Raw genomic sequence first — 17,699 nt, 5'->3', positions numbered from 1 at the left:
TCTACAGTCTATTAACATAGCTGTCCACTTTCCCCTTGCGAGGAATCCTATCCGGGGTAAGGGAATTTCCCTTGGGAAAAGTTGACAGCTGTGTCTGTTAACACAATAAATAATAGCCTTCATGACGATGCAGGAAGGAGACCGGGACTATTGAGGATTAATCATTAACCCACGAATGAAGAATCCATGGCAGGCTTTGCAAAAAGCAGCGCCACAGGCTGCCCAGTGCATGCACAGAAAAGCCATTGCATTGACCCTAATGTTGTTATTGATGATGAGGATGATGAAGGGGGGGGTCTCTCCTCCTCTTCCTCCCCCCTCCCACCTGCTGCAGAAGGATCCCTCCTGCAGGAGAGGAGAAGGAGGCAGAGAGGGGAGGGATTAGCTGGGAAGGAGACGGAGGGAGGGCGAAGCTTAAGCCGGGGAGCCTTTCCGTCCGTGCCCCCCCCTCCTTGCAGCAGCAGCAGCCTTGAGCTGGAAGGAAAAGGAGAAGGAGAAGGAGGAGGAGGAGGAGGAAGAGGAAGGAGAGGCAAGGAGCCCAGGGAGGGAGGAGAGGTCGCCTGCGCCCTGGCTGCTGCTGCTGCGCCCCCATTGCTTTCCCTTTTGCGCTCTGCGCCCTCCTTCCTTCCTTCCTCCCCTTCCTCCTTCCCTCCTTCCCTGCCGCCCCTCCCTCTTGTTTGGGGCCGGGGGGGGGGAGGCTGGGCAGGGCTGCCTCCTCCCGAGAGGGGTGGGGAAGCGGGGCTGGGAAAGGCTGGGGCTCGGAGGTCTGCAACTAGGCCTCGCCTTCCCGGGGAGAAAAGGCAGGAAAAACCTCGCCGGAGGAAGCGCAGCCAAAGGGTGGTGGTTTCTCTCTCTTTTTAAAGTAGTGGTAGCAGGAATACGGCCCTGGGGAGGCAGGCAGGGCTTGCAAAGGGGGGGGGGGTGTTTCTAGGCCATTGCACCGAGAGGGCAGGGGGAGAATTCCCCCTCCAGGGGTAGGAAAAAGAGGAGGCGCTGCTGCTGCTGCAAAGGCAGAGGCAGAGATGGTGGCTGGTGCAAGGAGGGGGCTTCGCGTGCAGCCGCCGCCTCCCCCCCCCTCCGGGCTGATGTGTTTGTCCTTCCTCTTGCCCTGCAAAGATCCAGAGGACTGAGGAGGAGGAGGAGAAGGAAAAAGAAGAAGGAGGAGAGGAAAGGGGACGCGCCCGCCCGCCCGCCCGCCTCTTCCATGGAGGGTCCCTTCTTCGCCCATTCATTTCTGGAGCCGCGTCTCGGGACCTGCACAGCGAGGCTGCTGCCCTTCCGAGGGAAGCTGCTGGGCGAGAGGTAGAGAGGAGGCGAGGAGAAAACAACTTCGGAGGACATTTTCCTTTTCCTTTCTTTTTTTGCCAGGAGGCTTCTTCACAACAAGGACCCCAAAGCTCCCCTTCCCCACCCCTTGCCCTCCCCTCCCCTCCCTTCCAGCGCCCCCTCCCCCATGCCACATTCTGGGTTTGTGTGTCTATTTCTTGACTTAATTTATTCCCCTCTCTCTGCACGACAGCTTTGTGTTATGGGATATGTGTGTGTATATGTATACATATGTATACATGCATAGATGTATATCCCCTGTGTTTTCCCCCAAGAAATAATTAAGAACCCCCTTTTTTTATTTAAATGATCGAACTGGACGTTGGCACTGCACATTTTTAATTTATTTTTTCAAGATTCTGAGGAGCAGGAAACCGAAGCGCAGGAAAGAGAAAAGCAACTGATTTGAGAGGATAAGTTGGTCTCATCTCTCTCTCTCTCTCTCTCTCTCTCTCTCTCTCTCTCTTTCTGCTACTTAAAGAGAAAAGGCCGCAGCGTAAAAGCCCGATATTTTATTCCGTCTGTGTTGTGTGTGTCTCTCTCTCTCTCGCTGCAAACAGAAGAACAGCTGGTAAAACTGGATTATAAGGATGTTTTGATCTGTGTTTTGCAGTTAAGACTTTAATATTTGGATGGGAACCTCTGCCTCTGTTCCAGTTGGCTCTTCCGATCCCGTTCATAACCTTGAAAAAAGTTTTTTTGGGGGGGAGATAGAGTGGGAGAGTTAATTTGAAAAGGAGAGTCGTCAAGAAGAAGAAGAAGAGGAGGAAAAAGAATAAGAAGACTCAGGTCCTGCAAGGGCTGGGGGACGATGCCTGGAAAATACAAACCCCGGGAGGTGATGGACTGGCAGAACCCGGGCTCTTGACTGCAGGAGGAGAAATCACTTTTCCCTTCTTGTCTCTCTCTTCCTGGGGAGGGGGAAGGAAGACTTGCAGCGGAAATCATTTTCGCCAGGAAGAAAACGACGCCCCCCACCTCCCGCACCCAGGCAGCCAAAGACCCAGGGTGAGCCCCCTGGTGTGCTGGATTTGACCGCAAGCCATGAACATGAGGCCACCTCAGACTGCACTGGACAGGTAGGTGATGGTGGTTGGGGTTTTTTTTGGGGGGGGGGTTAGTGGTGGTGCTGGGTTTGCTCAACGTCGCCTTCCTTGTGGTTGAGGTTCGGTGGCTGCTGGTCGATTTATGAATGGGTGAACGTAAGCCCGTGCGGGGGAAGGAAGGATGGCCGGAGCCCAGATGGCTGGTGGGTTGGCCTTCGCTCAAGACGCTGGTAATGGTCATGCGACTTGGCCCTGCCGAGGGGGGAATGCCCTGTCTGGCTTTCTCTTTCTCTGCCTCTATTGCAGATTCATTGGGGTTGATCCTTCAGTGCCTTGAAGCAGCTGAACTTTATTCGAGTTGTCCCATTCCCCCAGCCCTTGCATTCCGGTTTCCTCTGTTTGTTTGGTCCATGGAGGCTATGGTGGTTTTCAAACTTGGTGCCAGGGAATTCTGGGAGGTGTCTAGAGATGGGCAGATCAAGAAGAGCCTGTCTTCTGTGACCTATCTACTCGCTATTCCAAGGCGGGCGGTGGTGGTGTCCCTCCAGACTGCAACTCCCATCAGCACCAGCCGATGAGAATTGTATTTCCAATATCTTGAGGGCACCTCCTGCTGCATAATGTGGGTGCCATAGCTGAACACAGAGTGTGTTCTGGGGTGCCCTGTTGAGTCACTTGGGGTTATGTTGAGATCCACATGGGATGCAGGTGGCGCTCCACAGAGCCTAGGACTTGCCGATCAGAAGGTTGGTGGTTCGAATCCCCATGATGAGGTGAGCTCCCGTTCCTCGGTCCCTGCTCCTGCCAAGCTAGCAGTTCGAAAGCACGTCAAAGTGCAAGTAGAGAAATAGGTACCACTCCGGCGGGAAGGTAAACGGCATTTCCATGCACTGCTCTGGTTCGCCAGAAGCGGCTTAGTCATGCTGGCCTCATGACCCAGAAGCTGTACGCTGGCTCCCTCAGCCAATAAAGTGCGATGAGCGCCGCAACTCCAGAGTCGGCCCCGACTGGACCTAATGGTCAGGGTTCCCTTTACCTTTACCTATGTTGAGGTCCAGGTGGGCAGGGCTCTGCATGGACTAAGTGTGCTCCATAGAGCACCCCACAGAATTCTTAACAATACACAAGGATTCCCTGGCAGGTAGGTCAGTAGTGTGGGAACTATCCAGCCTGGAGGTAGAGAGTCTGGAACGCCCAAACATCCCACGTAGGGCCCACTTTGTGATAAACCTCATTGACGAAGCAGCACCCTGGTGTGATCCCATGTATGCGCCAAAGGAGTTGCAACAACCTGGTTGTCACCACCCTAAACAACATCGTGTGGCCGGTGATGTGAACCCATCAACCACGACCAAGCAATGTCTGATTCCATCAGCAGTAGCTGGAATTAATGGGCCTGGGTTTACAAACGGGGGCAATTCACAGAAGACGGGTCCATCAGTGTGATGGCTGTGTTGAAACGTCCACATCCAGGGGCAATCTACTTCTGAAGCCCGTCTGGTGTTTTCCCTCACCCCCTCCTGGCTTCCTGGAGACACCTGTGAGAAGCAGGATGCTGGACTAGACAGCACTGGTCTGATGCAGGTGCGCAAAGCTCCTCTGTCGCCTGTGGCAAGTTAACTGCCTGGCCTCATTTAAGATGTTGGTACAAATGAAATCGGAGCTGGGACCCACATACTTCCTGGGACGCCTCCCCCAATACCTTCCTGTCGTTGCTTCTCGATCTATATGGAGGTTTTTCCCGTGAGTGAGGCCTGTGGTGTGGGGCAGGGCTTTCTCTGTGGAGGCCCCCCCACTTGTGAAACCCGCTTCCGTCTGAGGTTCAGTTGTTCCCCTTTCCCATTTTGTCAACGTTCAGGATATTAAAGCGTATTTATTCCAACAGGCTTTGAGCAGCTAGTGATAAATATTTTTGACAAACTGATTTGTCATAATGTTAGCTGTTGTTTTGTGATGGTTGCGTTGTGTTTCAAGGTGGTTCTTGGATTCCCCGGATCTTGGCAAGAGGAAAATCGGGATAGGCGGACAATGAGCGTATAAATCCCGCCCCCGCCACCATGGCCGAAAGATCCCCCACAAATGAATAGCTGAAGGGGAAAGGAAGGCTCGTGTCCTGCTCGTGGGCTTCCCACGATGGGCATCTGGTTATAATAATAATATTATAATAATTTATTATTTATACCCCCACCCATCTGGCTGGGTTTCCCCAGCCACTCTGGGCGGCTTCCAACAGAATATTAAAATACACTAACCTATTAAACATTAAAAGCCTCCCTAAAGAGGGCTGCCTTCAGATGTCTTCTAAAAGTCTGGCAGTTGTTGTTCTCTTGGACATCTGGTGGGAGGGTGTTCCACAGGGTGGGTGCCACCACCGAGAAGGCCATCTGCCTGGTTCCCTGTAGCTTGGCTTCTCGCAGGGAGGGAACCGCCAGAAGACCCTCTGCACTGGACCTCAGTGTCCGGGGAGAACGATGGGGGTGGAGATGCTCCTTCAGGTATACTGGGCTGAGGCCACCGTGAGAACAGGAGGCTGGACTGGATGGGTCCACTTTGGCCTGATCCAGCAGGCTCTTCTTATGTTCTTGTAACTGTAATTCTGAAGCATAAAGTGCATCTGATGGTCACTGGTGGTGACGTTACTAGCACATTTCTTTGTGGACGTCTGTTTGCCTTTGGCGGGGTGGGGACCTTAATCAGACCGGCAGCCTCGTGGGCCATGTTTGATGGGCCTCCTAGGCTGCCCGCCTGTTCACTGATGGTCACGGTGACATCTGATGGGTCTTCAGGCCTGCTTTCTGCTGTGAAGTTGGATTCCCCATGGATCCAGCCACACCTCACCTCAGGTGTGGGATAGGTGGACACTGTCTGGGAGGAGCTGGGCCAAACTTTACCTGTGGGCCGGAGGTTCCCCATGCCTGGCCTGTGACGCTGTAATGCCTTAGGAGTGGGAAGGCATGAAGGCCTTTTTCTGAGTAGGGCGAGGGGGTTTGGGGATTTGCCTTCTACTTTCCCCTCTTCTTCCACACCCACCTGATGTTGGTCTGTGTGGACAAACGGGAGGCGGAAGTGTTTGCAGATCCATATCTTCTATTTCAAATATTCTGCACCCTGCTTTTCCATGGTTTTTTTTTTACAGCAGTGAGTCACGTTAAAAGATGTGGTTAAGTCACATCAGCACTGCAAAGTCAGCAGCAAAAGGGACGGTGCAAGAAATCATAGGATTCTAGAGTTGGAAGAGACCCTAAGGATCAACTTGTCCAAATGTCTGCTATGCAGGAATTGCAGCTAAAGCATCCCTGACAGATAATAATAATAATAATAATAATAATAATAATAATAATAATAATAATAATTTATATCCCAGCCACTTTGGGCGGATTCCAACAAAATATTAAAATGCAGTAATGCATCAAACGTTAAAAGCTTCCCTCAACAGGGCTGCCTTCAGATGTCTTCTAAAAGTCAGATAGTTGTTTATTTCTTTGACATCTGGTGGGAGGGCATTCCACAGGGTGGACCAAGAAGGCCCTCGGCGCTGGACCTCAGTGTCCGGGCTGAACGATGGGGGGTGGAGACGCTCCTTCAGGTATACTGGGCTGAGGTTGTTTAGGGCTTTCAAGGTCAGCACCAACACTTTGAATTGTGCTCGGAAACGTACAGGGAGTCAGTGTAGGTCTTTCAAGACCAGTGTTATGTGGTCTCGGCGGCCGCTCCCAGTCACCACTCCAGCTGCCACATTCTGGATTAGTTGTAGTTTCCGGGTCACCTTCCAAGGTAGCCCCACGTAGAGTGCATTGCAGTAGTCCAAGCGGGAGATAACCAGAGCATGCAGCACTCTGGGCAGGCAGTCTGCAGGCAGAAGGGGTCTCATCCTGCGTACCAGATGGAGCTGGTAAACACCCAACCTCTGCTTCAAAACTTACAGGGATGGAGATTTCATCTTCCTAGGTCATCCTTTCCACTGTCAAACTGCTCTTCCTGTCAGAAAGTTCTTCCTATTGTCTTTCTTGTATCTTGAATGTATTGCTTCGGGTCCTTCTCTCTGGAGCAGCAGAAAACAAGTTTGCCCCATCTTCCACCTCACAACCCTTCCGATATTTGAAGATGGCTGTCATGTCCTCTCTTGGTCTTCTAAGGCTGAGCATACCCAACTCCAGCTGTTCCTCATCAGGCTTGGTTTCCAAACCCTTGATCATCTTGGTCGCCCCCCTCTGCACACACTCCAGCTTCTCAATATCATTACACAGGGGGGCCCCAGAACTGGACGCAGGACTCCAGGTGGAGTCTGGCCAAGGCAGGATAGAGTGGTACCATGCATGGACGCAGCAAGGCCTTCTGTTGGGGGAGGGAGCAGAACCCAGCTATCTGTGACATGATTGGTCAGTTAAGTATTTCGTTTATTTACTTGATGGGGGGGCAGCTGCCCCTCCCTCCCCCCCCCATGGTTACGCCTGTGGTACTATGACTTCCCTTGAAGCCAGAAAGCAGTTTGCAGTGCCAAGTACCCTCTGAGATATCCACCTTGCCTTAAACCCGTCTGTTTGAGGAAGGAGTTCCATGCAGCTATATAATAGATTTTTAAAATTATGTTTTATTTTGAAAAAGGATTTGTATGTTGATTTTTCATCACAACGTAACAAATCAGTGTGCAACATAATTTAACAATATTGTAAAACTTACAGTAAAACATTTGTACCTAATTGCAGATTGTATGTAACAATGTCTAATAATAATTTTAAAAAATAAATTTTTATTTATACCCCGGGCAGAACTAGGCTCAGGGCAGCTTAACACCAATAAAATTACAATAAAACATAATGGGGGGGACGGGACAAAAAACAACAACAACAGTTAATTAAAATACGGGTTAAAATACAATTTAAAACGCAGCCTTATTTTAGTAGTAGCCCATAAATCAAAACCATAAGGGGAGGGAAACATAAGGGTCAGACCGGTCCCATAACCAGGTTGAAAGCCGGACCGAAATGGATCCAGAGCCGATGTTTCCTCCAGAAACCTACCAAGCTGTTAGGCAACCGCTCTCTCAATTACCTTACCCGGCTACGGAAGATTCAAAACCGGGCGGTAATTGGCTAGATCTAAAGGATCTAGAGATGTTTTCTTAAGAGTGGACGCACCGCTGCTTCCTTCAACTCCCCTGGGAAAGTCCCCGTGCCAAGGGACCAGTTGATGATCTCACCCAGGGGGGTCTGCACCTCGTCTGGCCACGCTCTAATCAGCCAGGACGGGCACGGGTCAAGGGGGCAAGTGGTGGGCCTTCCAGCTCGGAGGAATCTGTCTACATTGGCAGGGAATATCCAATCGAAATGGTCCAATTCTGGACCCGAGGACAGTATACACTAATCCTCATCCCATTGGACATGATGAGAGCAGCAGGCTTCCTTCTCCATGGTCTGAGGACAGGTGGTACATGTCTTTTCTCACATGAAATGGAGAGGCAAACTCCTTCTCTGGCTGAAGGAGAGGGCTAGGTTGGTCTCCCCTTTGCTTTTTTCCTGGGAGACAGTGGGCGCAGTCCCCCATGGGCCGCTAGTCCTTGACCAATGGCAGAAGGACGCATCCTGCGCTTCCCTTCTGCTTTGGTAGCTGATCTGAGGATTAACATGTCTGTGAAGAGCGATGATAATCCCAATTATGTATTCTCCAGTAGTATTTATCCTCCAGGGGAAAGGGTCATAACTCAGTGGTAGGTAGAGCGTCTGCTTTGCTTCCAGAAGGTCTCAGCTTCAGCCCCTAATGGCATCTTCAGGGAGGGCTGTGTAAAACTCCTGCCTGAAACCTTGGAGAGTCAGTGCCAGTCAGTGAGCACAATGCTGAGATTGAGGGACTTGGAAAAAGCAGCTTCCTGGCTCTGTGGTCTAAACCACAGAGCCTTGGACTTGCCGATCAGAAGGTCGGCGGTTCGAATCCCCGCGACAGGGTGAGCTCCCGTTGCTCGGTCCCTGCTCCTGCCAACCTAGCACTTTGAAAGCACGTCAAAGTGCAAGTAGATAAATAGGTACCACTCCGGCGGGAAGGTAAACGGCGTTTCCGTGTGCTGCTCTGGTTCGCCAGAAGCGGCTTAGTCCTGCTAGCCACATGACCCAGAAGGAAGCTGTACGCCGGCTCCCTCAGCCAATAAAGCGAGATGAGCGCTGAAACCCCAGAGTCGACCACGACTGGACCTAACGGTCAGGGGTCCCTTTACCTTTATGTTCATAAGAACATAAGCAGAGTCTACTTCATCAGGCTAAATGGGGCCCATCTCGTCCAGCATCCTGTGGCCAATAAGATGCCTGTGGGAATCTTTCAAGCAGGATGCGTGCACAAGAGCTGTCTGCCTTTGGTTTCCAGCAACTAGAAGAATCCTATGGGTGTGTGGGGGTTTTTTTGGGGGGGGAGTGGAGGAGCCACCTACTTAATTATTATATGTGGCCCTCCTTAAAGGTAAAGGGACACCTGACCGTTAGGTCCAGTCGCAGACGACTCTGGGGTTGTGGCGCTCATCTCTCTTTATTGGCCGAGGGAGCCGGCGTACAGCTTCCAGGTCATGTGGCCAGCATGACTAAGCCGCTTCTGGCAAACCAGAGCAGCGCACGGAAACGCTGTTTAGCTTCCCGCCGGAGCAGTACCTATTTATCTACTTGCACTTTGATGTGCTTTCGAACTGCTAGGTGGGCAGGAGCAGGGACCGAGCAACGGGAGCTCACCCTGTCATGGGAATTCAAACCGCCGACCTTCTGATCAGCAAGTCCTAGGCTCTGTGGTTTAACCCACAGCACCACCCTCCTTAACCCTGGCTAAATTCCTTGCTCTGTCTTTGAGACTGGAAACACCAGATACCTCTTGCTCTCATCAGCCCAGTCTTGGGCCTTAGATGGAGATGTTTCCTCTAGAATTAGCAGTGCTAGAAACACAGACATAGAAGCTAATCACCAAATGACACCTTAAACCTGGGTTATGGTTGCCATACAGAATGTCTAGGTGGCAAAAATTTTTTACAATGAAATAATAATAATAGTAATAATATTTTATGAGAGGGGACTTGGACCGTGATCTCCCAGGTCCTGGTCCTGCACTCTTAACTACCTCACCACACTGGCTTCCCGCAGTACTTCTGCTACGGGCAGCTATATAAAGTAAGTAGGTAAATAAATAAATATGGGGAAAGCAAAATGTACTTGACTTTGTTATATTCTGGATTGTTTCATGTTTTAATAAGTTGTAAACCACTTTTGAGATTTTTTTCTTTATAGAGGGGTATAGAAATGAAATCATTCGTTCATTTCCATTTAGAGCATTTAATAAATCACTTGTTGGGAAAAATATATATCGGTAACGAATCATCGGAGACTGCAGATCTTAGAGCAGAGGTGGAGTCATCCATATCCCCTGGCAGACTCCTGACTCCTCCTGCCAGCAGTTCTGCTGCAGCATTTTGTACTATTCCGTTGAAATAATAACATAATGTTCTTTTTACCCTGGCCTTTGACCCACCCTATTCTTCTGATATTTTAAGCATTTTCACTGATTTTAATCTAAAGGAGGTTGCGGGTGTAATCTCAGAGCCTTCGTCTATAATCTTTGAGAATTCTTGGAGAACAGGTGAGGTTCCTGCAGACTGGAGGTAGGCAAATATTGTTCCCATCTTCAAAAGGGGGGGGAGAACACCCAGGCACCATATTTTTCGCTCTATAAGACGCACATTTCCCCCTCCAAAAATTAAGGGGAAATGTGTGTGTGTCTTATGGAGCGAATGCAGGCACCTTGGCTTCAGCGATAGCTGCCTGAAGCCTCCGGAGCGCAGAGGGAGCTCCCGCTGTGCTCCGGAGGCTTCGGGTTCCTTTCGCTGAAGGGTAGGTGCCCCTTCAGCTAAGACGCAGCACCCTTTCAGCTGGAGGAGAAATGGAAGGGGCTCCATTTCTCCTGGTGCTTCGCTGAAGGGGCGCTGCGCAGAGAAGGGGAGAATTTTTTTCCCCTTGTTCTCCCCCTCGAAAACAAGGTGTGTCTTATGGTTGGGTGCGTCCTATAGAGCGAAAAATATGGTGACTACCAACTGGTGAGCTAGACATCAATCCCAGGAAAGGTCCTAAAACAGATAATTCAACAGTTGCCGTCTATGAGCACTTAGAAAAGGATGCTGTGATGACTAAGACCCAGAATGGGTTTCTCATCAGCAAGTCATGCCCGACGAATCTCATTCCTGTTTTTGATAGAGTTACAAGCTTGGTGGATAAGGGGAATGCTGTGGACGTAGTGTATCTTGATTTCAGTAAGGTTAAAGTCCTCCATAATATTCTTGCGGAGAAGCTAGTAAAATGTGGGCTGGAGGAGGTAACTGTTAGGTGGATTTGTAGCTGGTTGACGGACCAAACCCAAAGAGTGCTCATTAATGGCTCATTGTTATCCTGGGAAAATGTTCTGCAGGGTTCTGTCCTGGGCCCATTGTTGTTCAGCGTCTTTATAAATGATTTGGATGAAGGAATTGAGGGGATGCTCATCACATTTGCAGATGACTCAAAACTAGCTAACGCCACATAAGACAGAATTGGGATTCAAATTGACCTTAACAGATAGAAGAACATGGTCCAAACTAACAAAATGGATTTCAGTAGGGACAAATGTAAGAGTCTACATTTCGTCAGGAATAACCAGCTGCACAAATATAAGATGGGGACACCTGGCTTACATGTGAAAAGGGTCTAGGAGTCTTTGTGGACCACAAGCTTAGCATGAGTCAACAGCAAATAAAAGCTAATGCAATTCCAGGCTGCATCAGCAGAAGTATATTGTCCAGACCAAGGGGAGGAATAGTGCCACCCTGTTCTGCCTTGGTCAGACCACGCCTGGAGTTCCATGTCCACTTCTGTGCCCTGCAATTTAAGAAGGATATGAACAAGCTGGAATGTTTGCAGAGGAGGGGGACCAAGATGATCAAGGATCTGGAAACCAAGCCTCATGAGGAATGGTTGGAGGAGTTGGGTATGCTTAGCCTGGGGAAAAGGAGACTGAGGGGAGATATGGTAGCCACCTTCAAATATCTAAAGGGCTGTGGCATGGAAGATGGAGCAAGCTTGTTTTCTCCTGCTCTGGAGGGTAGGACCCGAAGCGATGGAGAAAGGAGATTCTGACTAAACATCAGGAAGAGTACTGTGTCCAGTTCTGGGCACCACAGTTCAAGAAGGACACGGACAAACTGGAACGTGTCCAGAGGAGGGCAACCAAAATGGTCAAAGGCCTGGAAACGATGCCTTATGAGGAACGGCTAAGGGAGCTGGGCATGTTTAGCCTGGAGAAGAGGAGGTTAAGGGGTGATATGATAGCCATGTTCAAATATATAAAAGGATGTCACATAGAGGAGGGAGAAAGGTTGTTTTCTGCTGCTCCAGAGAAGCGGACATGGAGCAATGGATCCAAACTACAAGAAAGAAGATTCCACCTAAACATTAGGAAGAACTTCCTGACAGTAAGAGCTGTTCGACAGTGGAATTTGCTGCCAAGGAATGTGGTGGAGTCTCCTTCTTTGGAGGTCTTGAAGCAGAGGCTTGACAACCATATGTCAGGAGTGCTCTGATGGTGTTTCCTGCTTGGCAGGGGGTTGGACTCAATGGCCCTTGTGGTCACTTCCAACTCTATGATTCTATGAACTTCCAACAGTGAGAACTGTTCGACAGTGGAATGGTCTCCCTTGGAAGGTGGTGGGCTCTCCTTCCTTGGAGGTTTTTAAGCAGAGGTTGGATGGCCATCTGTCATGGATGCTTTAGTTGAGATTCCTGCATTGCAGGGGGCTGGACAAGATGACCCTCGGGGTCCCTTCCAACTCTATAATTCTGTGATTTTTATGTAGTTGTAGCTTGCGCTGGGACCTCATGGGAAAGGCCACGTAAGACATCAACAAACAAACAGCAGCAGTGAATGATAACAATTGAAAATACTATATGAACCAGTATTCACATGATAGCGAGTGGGCATCTATCTAGATACCATATATCTGCATTATATCCCTGTCCCCCATGTCTTGTAAGTATGCAATCTGAAATAGATTGGTTCAAAAGTGAGCCCCATTAAATTCAGTGGCACTCATTCCCAGTTTAGTGGCTATAGAATTTGTGACCTGAGCGTTGTGTATATTTGCATAACCTGATGTGCATCTTACCAGCTTAAGAGGTGAAAGCAAGGTCTCAGGTCTCAGCAAACCACACTTGTAAGGTTGCACGGATAGGGTTTGTGCTGAGGCGTGGCAATTACAGATGTTTCTTTTCTTCGGGGAGCAAGGAGAACATCTTTAGCCCTCCAGATGTTGCTGGAATGCAAGTTGCACTTGCCCCCAGCAGCCAGCATGGCTTGCAAGATCTGGGGACCACCAGGTTGAAATTGACATGGCTGGAGTTGCAGCCGTTTGATTCGGGGGGCAGGTAGCCCACATGGAGTCCTCCAGCTGTTGCGGGACTCCAAATCCCATCAGTCCCAGACAGCTGGAGCAGGGGGTCAGGGAGGAGGAGGAGGAGGAGGATGGGAGTTGGGAGTCCAGCAACAACAACTGGAAGTCACCAGATTTGGGAAGGCTTGATGCCTTAAAAAAACAACAGGATAATTTAGCATCATAACATTAGGCGACTGGTCAGGAGTTTGTCTTTCCCTGATAATGAGTGGCTAGTATTAGCTAATTATTGTCTAATGTGCAAAGTGGCTCCTTTATAATCATCCGTAGGAGAGCAGCCCCTGGGTTCAGTTCTGCACTTTTTGTAAAACAAGAAAGTGTGCCCCTGTGTGGAAGGAGAAATAAACAGCTGTGTCTCTTGTCTGTTTAAAAGTTGCGGTAACTTGGTGCGGGGTTTAGAGAGGCTCTCCAACCGAGGGGGTGGCGGAATCCCCTCCATGTGTGGCCGATGGGTGCTTAATCTGCCAGTAGGATGATGGAGGAGGAGGAGGAGGAGGAGGGTCCCCCTCCTTCCTCCAGTCTCCCTCAGATGATGGACAGCAAGCGATTGGGCTGAGGCTCTCTCTGCCCTTGCAGGAGTTAAACCTTCCCAGGAAGCAGCAGTCTCCGCCACAGTGGAATCAGCCCACGTCCATCCCGCACAGGAAATCAGATTAACTGTCTGGACAAGGGCAGTGGTGCTGAAGGGGGCGGCTTTATCTCTCTGAATGTCAAGCCGAGTTGGACAGAAGCTTCTTGGCTGCTATGGCGGCTTCACTTTCTCGGTTCCTGGCCGAGGCCTCAGGGGGAAATAGTCCTCTTTCTAGCCATTGCCCCATCCACACATGGAGGAACCCTCTCTGTCACCTGGGCAATAATATTCTAATAGGGATCCGTTTTGCAGCCCCAGGGCCATGTTCCTTTGGTGGTGGGGGGGCCACACAGGACCGTGGTGGGTGGAGCCAGAGGCAAAGTGCGTGGGCCCACCGATTCCATACCTCTTTGTGTACTGTAGGCTATTTCCTTCACACACCCCTCTCTCTGCCCTCCACCCAAGCAAGTTCAGTGACGTTCTCTGACCAGGATCTCCGCTTTCCTCACCATCTTGTCTTTATTTCCAGTGGTGGCCCCATAGCACCACACAAGCACCTTCCCCACTCCGCACCTCCCACTCCCACACAGCGTTTGACATTTGCCAGGCGCATTTTGTGGGTGGCGCTGTGGTCTAAACCTCTTGGGCTTGCCGGTCAGAAGGTCAGCAGTGTGAATCCCTGCCACGGGGTGAGCTCCTGTTGCTCGGTCCCAGCTCCTGCCCACCTAGCAGTTCATAAGCAAGTGCAAGTAGATAAATAGGTACCGCTCCAGGGGGAAGGTAAATGGCGTTTCCGTGCGCTGCTCTGGTTCGCCAGAAGCGGCTTAGTCATGCTGGCCACATGACCCGGAAGCTGTACACTGGCTCCCTTGGCCAATAAAGCAAGATGAGCGCCGCAACCCCAGAGTCGGCCACGACTGGGCCTAATGGTCAGGGGTCCCTTTACCTTTATCGGCCACTTGCAACCAAGTGAAGATGCCAGGATGCCACCTTACGCCTCCACCGTCTGGAAGTGCATGCCTGGGGAGCCTTGGAACTGGAACATTTTTGCACACTAGCAACACATCCTATAGAATTCTATTCGTGATATATTCTATCTGCTCCATCAGAATGAATTTCAGGGACCAAAAAGTGCTATTGGAAAATACGATTTCCGAGCCGTCTGGCCCCAAAATGGCAGCTAAGTGTTCTTTTTTGGCAACTGCAACCTGGGTTTAAGGAGCTGTTTGGCGCCTGGCTTATATATGTGAATTTCTAACACTGCTGCCACAGGCTTTCTTTAAAAGAAGACTAGGCAAATTCACGGAGGAGACGACTGTAGATGGCTACAAGCCACAGGGTCCATCCTCTCTGCGGTGCATCTGCATACCAGTTGCTGGAACCCGCAGGAGTTTTCTCTTGCGTTCAGGTCCTGGGCTTTGCAAAAGGGGCTCATGCTTTGCCACTGTGAGATGAGGGTGCTGGACTAGATGCGCCACTGGCCTGATCCAGCAGCCAGGCTCTTCTTATGCTACTATGTTCTTATGCTTGGCTGTGTGTCGTCGCAGCTGTGAAATGCATCCTAGAGCACACAGTTAAAACTTGGCATTTGCTTCCGTGAATTGTGCTGATGGCCAGCAACTTAAAACAGTACTGTCATACCTCGGGGTACAGACGCTTCAGGTTGCGTTTTTTCAGGTTACAGACCCGCCGAAACCTGGAAGTACTGGAACGGGTTACTTCCGGGTTTTGGGGGTCGCACATGCACAGAAGCGCTAAATTGCACTTTGCGCATGCACAGAAGCACCAAATTGCAACCTGCTTGTGCGCAGACATAGCTCTGCACATTCGTAACCCGAGCATCCACTGTATTAATAGGGGCTCTGGATATTGCCAGAGCCTTTGCAGGCCACTGAGCTAGACAGACCCAGAACTGTAATTCTGGATAAGGCAGTTCCCTCTCTTCCTGCCTTCTGGGACCCAGCTTCCACCCATCTGGGGATGCATGCATAGGAATGGTTGGTTTTGTCGTCAGAAAGTATGGCAGAAATGTGGAGAGCGCTGCTGTTGCGCTTGCATCCTGCCCCGTCCCGTTGGGGCATCTGGTCGGCCACTGTGAGGACAGGAGGCTCCACTAGACGGGCTCCTGGACTGATCCAACAGCAGCCAAGCTCTTCTGACATTCTTCGTGTCTCTGGTAGTCTCCAAACTCTTCCCAGCCCCAAAGCAGCCAGTTTTAGCTAATTTTGTTTACAAGATTAGACTATTAGGAGCTCAGAGGTAGGTGTGTGTGTCTGTGTGTTTAAAACCCTATTAATAGCCTTGTAAGACCCTCCTCTTGGTCGGGAGATTGACAGGCTGGTCTATTTCTGCTGGCGAGGCAACCCTGGTTAGTTAGTCAGAGAAATTGCACTCGTCTTTCTCTCTCTCTCTTTCTCCTTTTTCCCTCCTGTGAGGCATGAGTTCTGTGTGGTGAGCTGGAAGATTACACTTAGCCACTTGCAAATCAATCTCTCTCTTTCCCCGAGTTGACCCACTTTGAGGACTTGATCCTGCCTCCCGCCCCCCTTATAATCTCCTAATTGCAGCATTTTGTTCCACTCCGGCTTCTGAGATGGCAACGCTTCATTAGCCTACTCTAATACATCCATGCATACGTATATCTTTTAGTGCCATATCTTCTAGGAGGTGCCAATGGCTGCTTCACACTTTTTTTCTCTTGGCTTCAAATCAGCTAGAGAGTCTTTCTTTCTTTCTCTTTCTCTTTCTATTTTTGCCTGCTCCTTGGAGACAACTTTGGGTCCTTCCCTATTTCCCCCACCCCCATCCTGGCACGTCTCCCTGGGAGGAAATGCAAGAAAATTGAGGACTGGGTGAGGTGGGGTGAGGGGATGCACACCTGAGAAAGGCGACCAGGCAGTTGCATTACCTGGGCTGGTTTTAATCTGCCAGTTTTATTCCTGCTCCCTGCACCTTCAGGGACGCGGGTGGCGCTGTGGGTTAAACCACAGAGCCTAGGACTTGCCGATCAGAAGGTCGGCGGTTCGAATCTCCGTGACAGAGTGAGCTCCCGTTGCTCCTGCCAACCTAGCAGTTCGAAAGCACGTAAAAGTGCAAGTAGATACATAGGTGCCACTCTGGCGGGAAGGTAAATGGCGTTTCCGTGCGCTGCTCTGGTTTGCCAGAAGCGGCTTAGTCCTGCTGGCCACATGACCCGGAAGCTGTATGCTGGCTCCCTCGGCCAGTAAAGCGAGATGAGCGCCACAACCCCAGAGTCGTCCACGACTGGACCAAACGGTCAGGGGTCCCTTTACTTTTACCTTTAACCTGCACCTTCACTCATTTCCAGTTGAACTCAGCAGAGTTTCCATTCTGGCTGGTCACTCCAAGAGCTAAGAATGAATCCCCAAGTTGGCTTTCCCCCTCTTCCCTCCCCAATCTCTTTTCCTTTTGTGTTGTGTGTTTTTAGATTTGTTAGCCTGTTGTGGGCACGGACTGCCCAGCTACGAGTATTTGCAAACTGTTCTTGGGACCCCTGTCTTTTTCCCAGAGCAGGATTTTAAAAAGCTGTAGGTAAATCAATCAATCAATCAATCAATCAATCAATCCAATCAATCAGTAAGAGCACACCTTTTTGTTTTTGTTTTTTGGTGTGGTTAATTTGGAAGTAGGGCTTGCTACAAAATATTCGCCTTGATTGGGGCTGCCACCGAAAGCGAGCCAGGCTCTGTGGGAACAAGCTGGAGGAGGGTCTCTCTATTCGGGGAGGGGGCAGCGACTAATGGGCATTAGCAGACTCTCAACTCAATTTCAGGCTCTGTTGAGCCTCTGGCCTTCCTTCACATGTCTGTAGTCCTGCTGTGCCTGAGGGCAACGTCCTGTTTCTGATCACTGGCCTTCCTCCAGGTTCTCTGCAGCACACTGCCCCTGCAGCTGGAGGCTCCATTTCCCCCCTGTCTTTGTGGGCCAGTTTCGACCCTGGCAGTCAGACAGCTGCCTCTTTGGTGTCAAGGAAATATACAGGGCAGGCCTAGAGGAGGAGGTGAAGTGAAAAGATGGAACAAAATCATCATCATCATCACCATTAGGCAGCTCCTGCTTCCATGCAATGTGCGAAGTATGGGAGGGCAGGTCCCTGCCCCAAAGGGGCTTCAGATTGGTAATTTCATATTTAGGACAATGCCTTTATTAAGGCCATCAGTCTTTCTGGAAGGGCTGTGGGCACCAGCGCTCTGCGGCATAGCTGTCAAGTGTCCCTTATTTGGCGGGACAGTCCCTTATCCCAGCGCCATGTCCCGCTGCTGTCCCTTATTGATGAGGCTTCGTTTGGCTGCTG

General features: G+C 50.4%; 1 protein-coding gene across 3 annotated transcripts in view; it reads left to right on the top strand.

Moving 5' to 3' along the window:
- Nucleotides 1–1,485: 1,485 nt before the first annotated feature.
- ARHGEF11 (Rho guanine nucleotide exchange factor 11) overlaps nucleotides 1,486–17,699 on the top strand; it is a 62,906-nt gene continuing 46,692 nt past the window's right edge. For 2 of the 3 annotated variants that reach the window (XM_081891294.1, XM_081891293.1), the window contains exon 1: nucleotides 1,487–2,405. In XM_081891294.1, coding sequence (XP_081747420.1) covers nucleotides 2,371–2,405 — 35 coding nt within the window. In that variant the 5' untranslated portion in view covers nucleotides 1,487–2,370. Of the gene's footprint in view, nucleotides 2,406–17,699 lie in introns of all 3 variants that reach the window. The other variant, XM_081891292.1, reaches the window with a different exon arrangement.

Source organism: Podarcis melisellensis (assembly GCF_964234715.1).
Source record: "Podarcis melisellensis genome assembly, chromosome: 16".
Classification (NCBI taxonomy): Eukaryota; Metazoa; Chordata; class Lepidosauria; order Squamata; family Lacertidae; genus Podarcis; species Podarcis melisellensis.
This window is presented reverse-complemented; position numbering and strand designations above follow the sequence as displayed.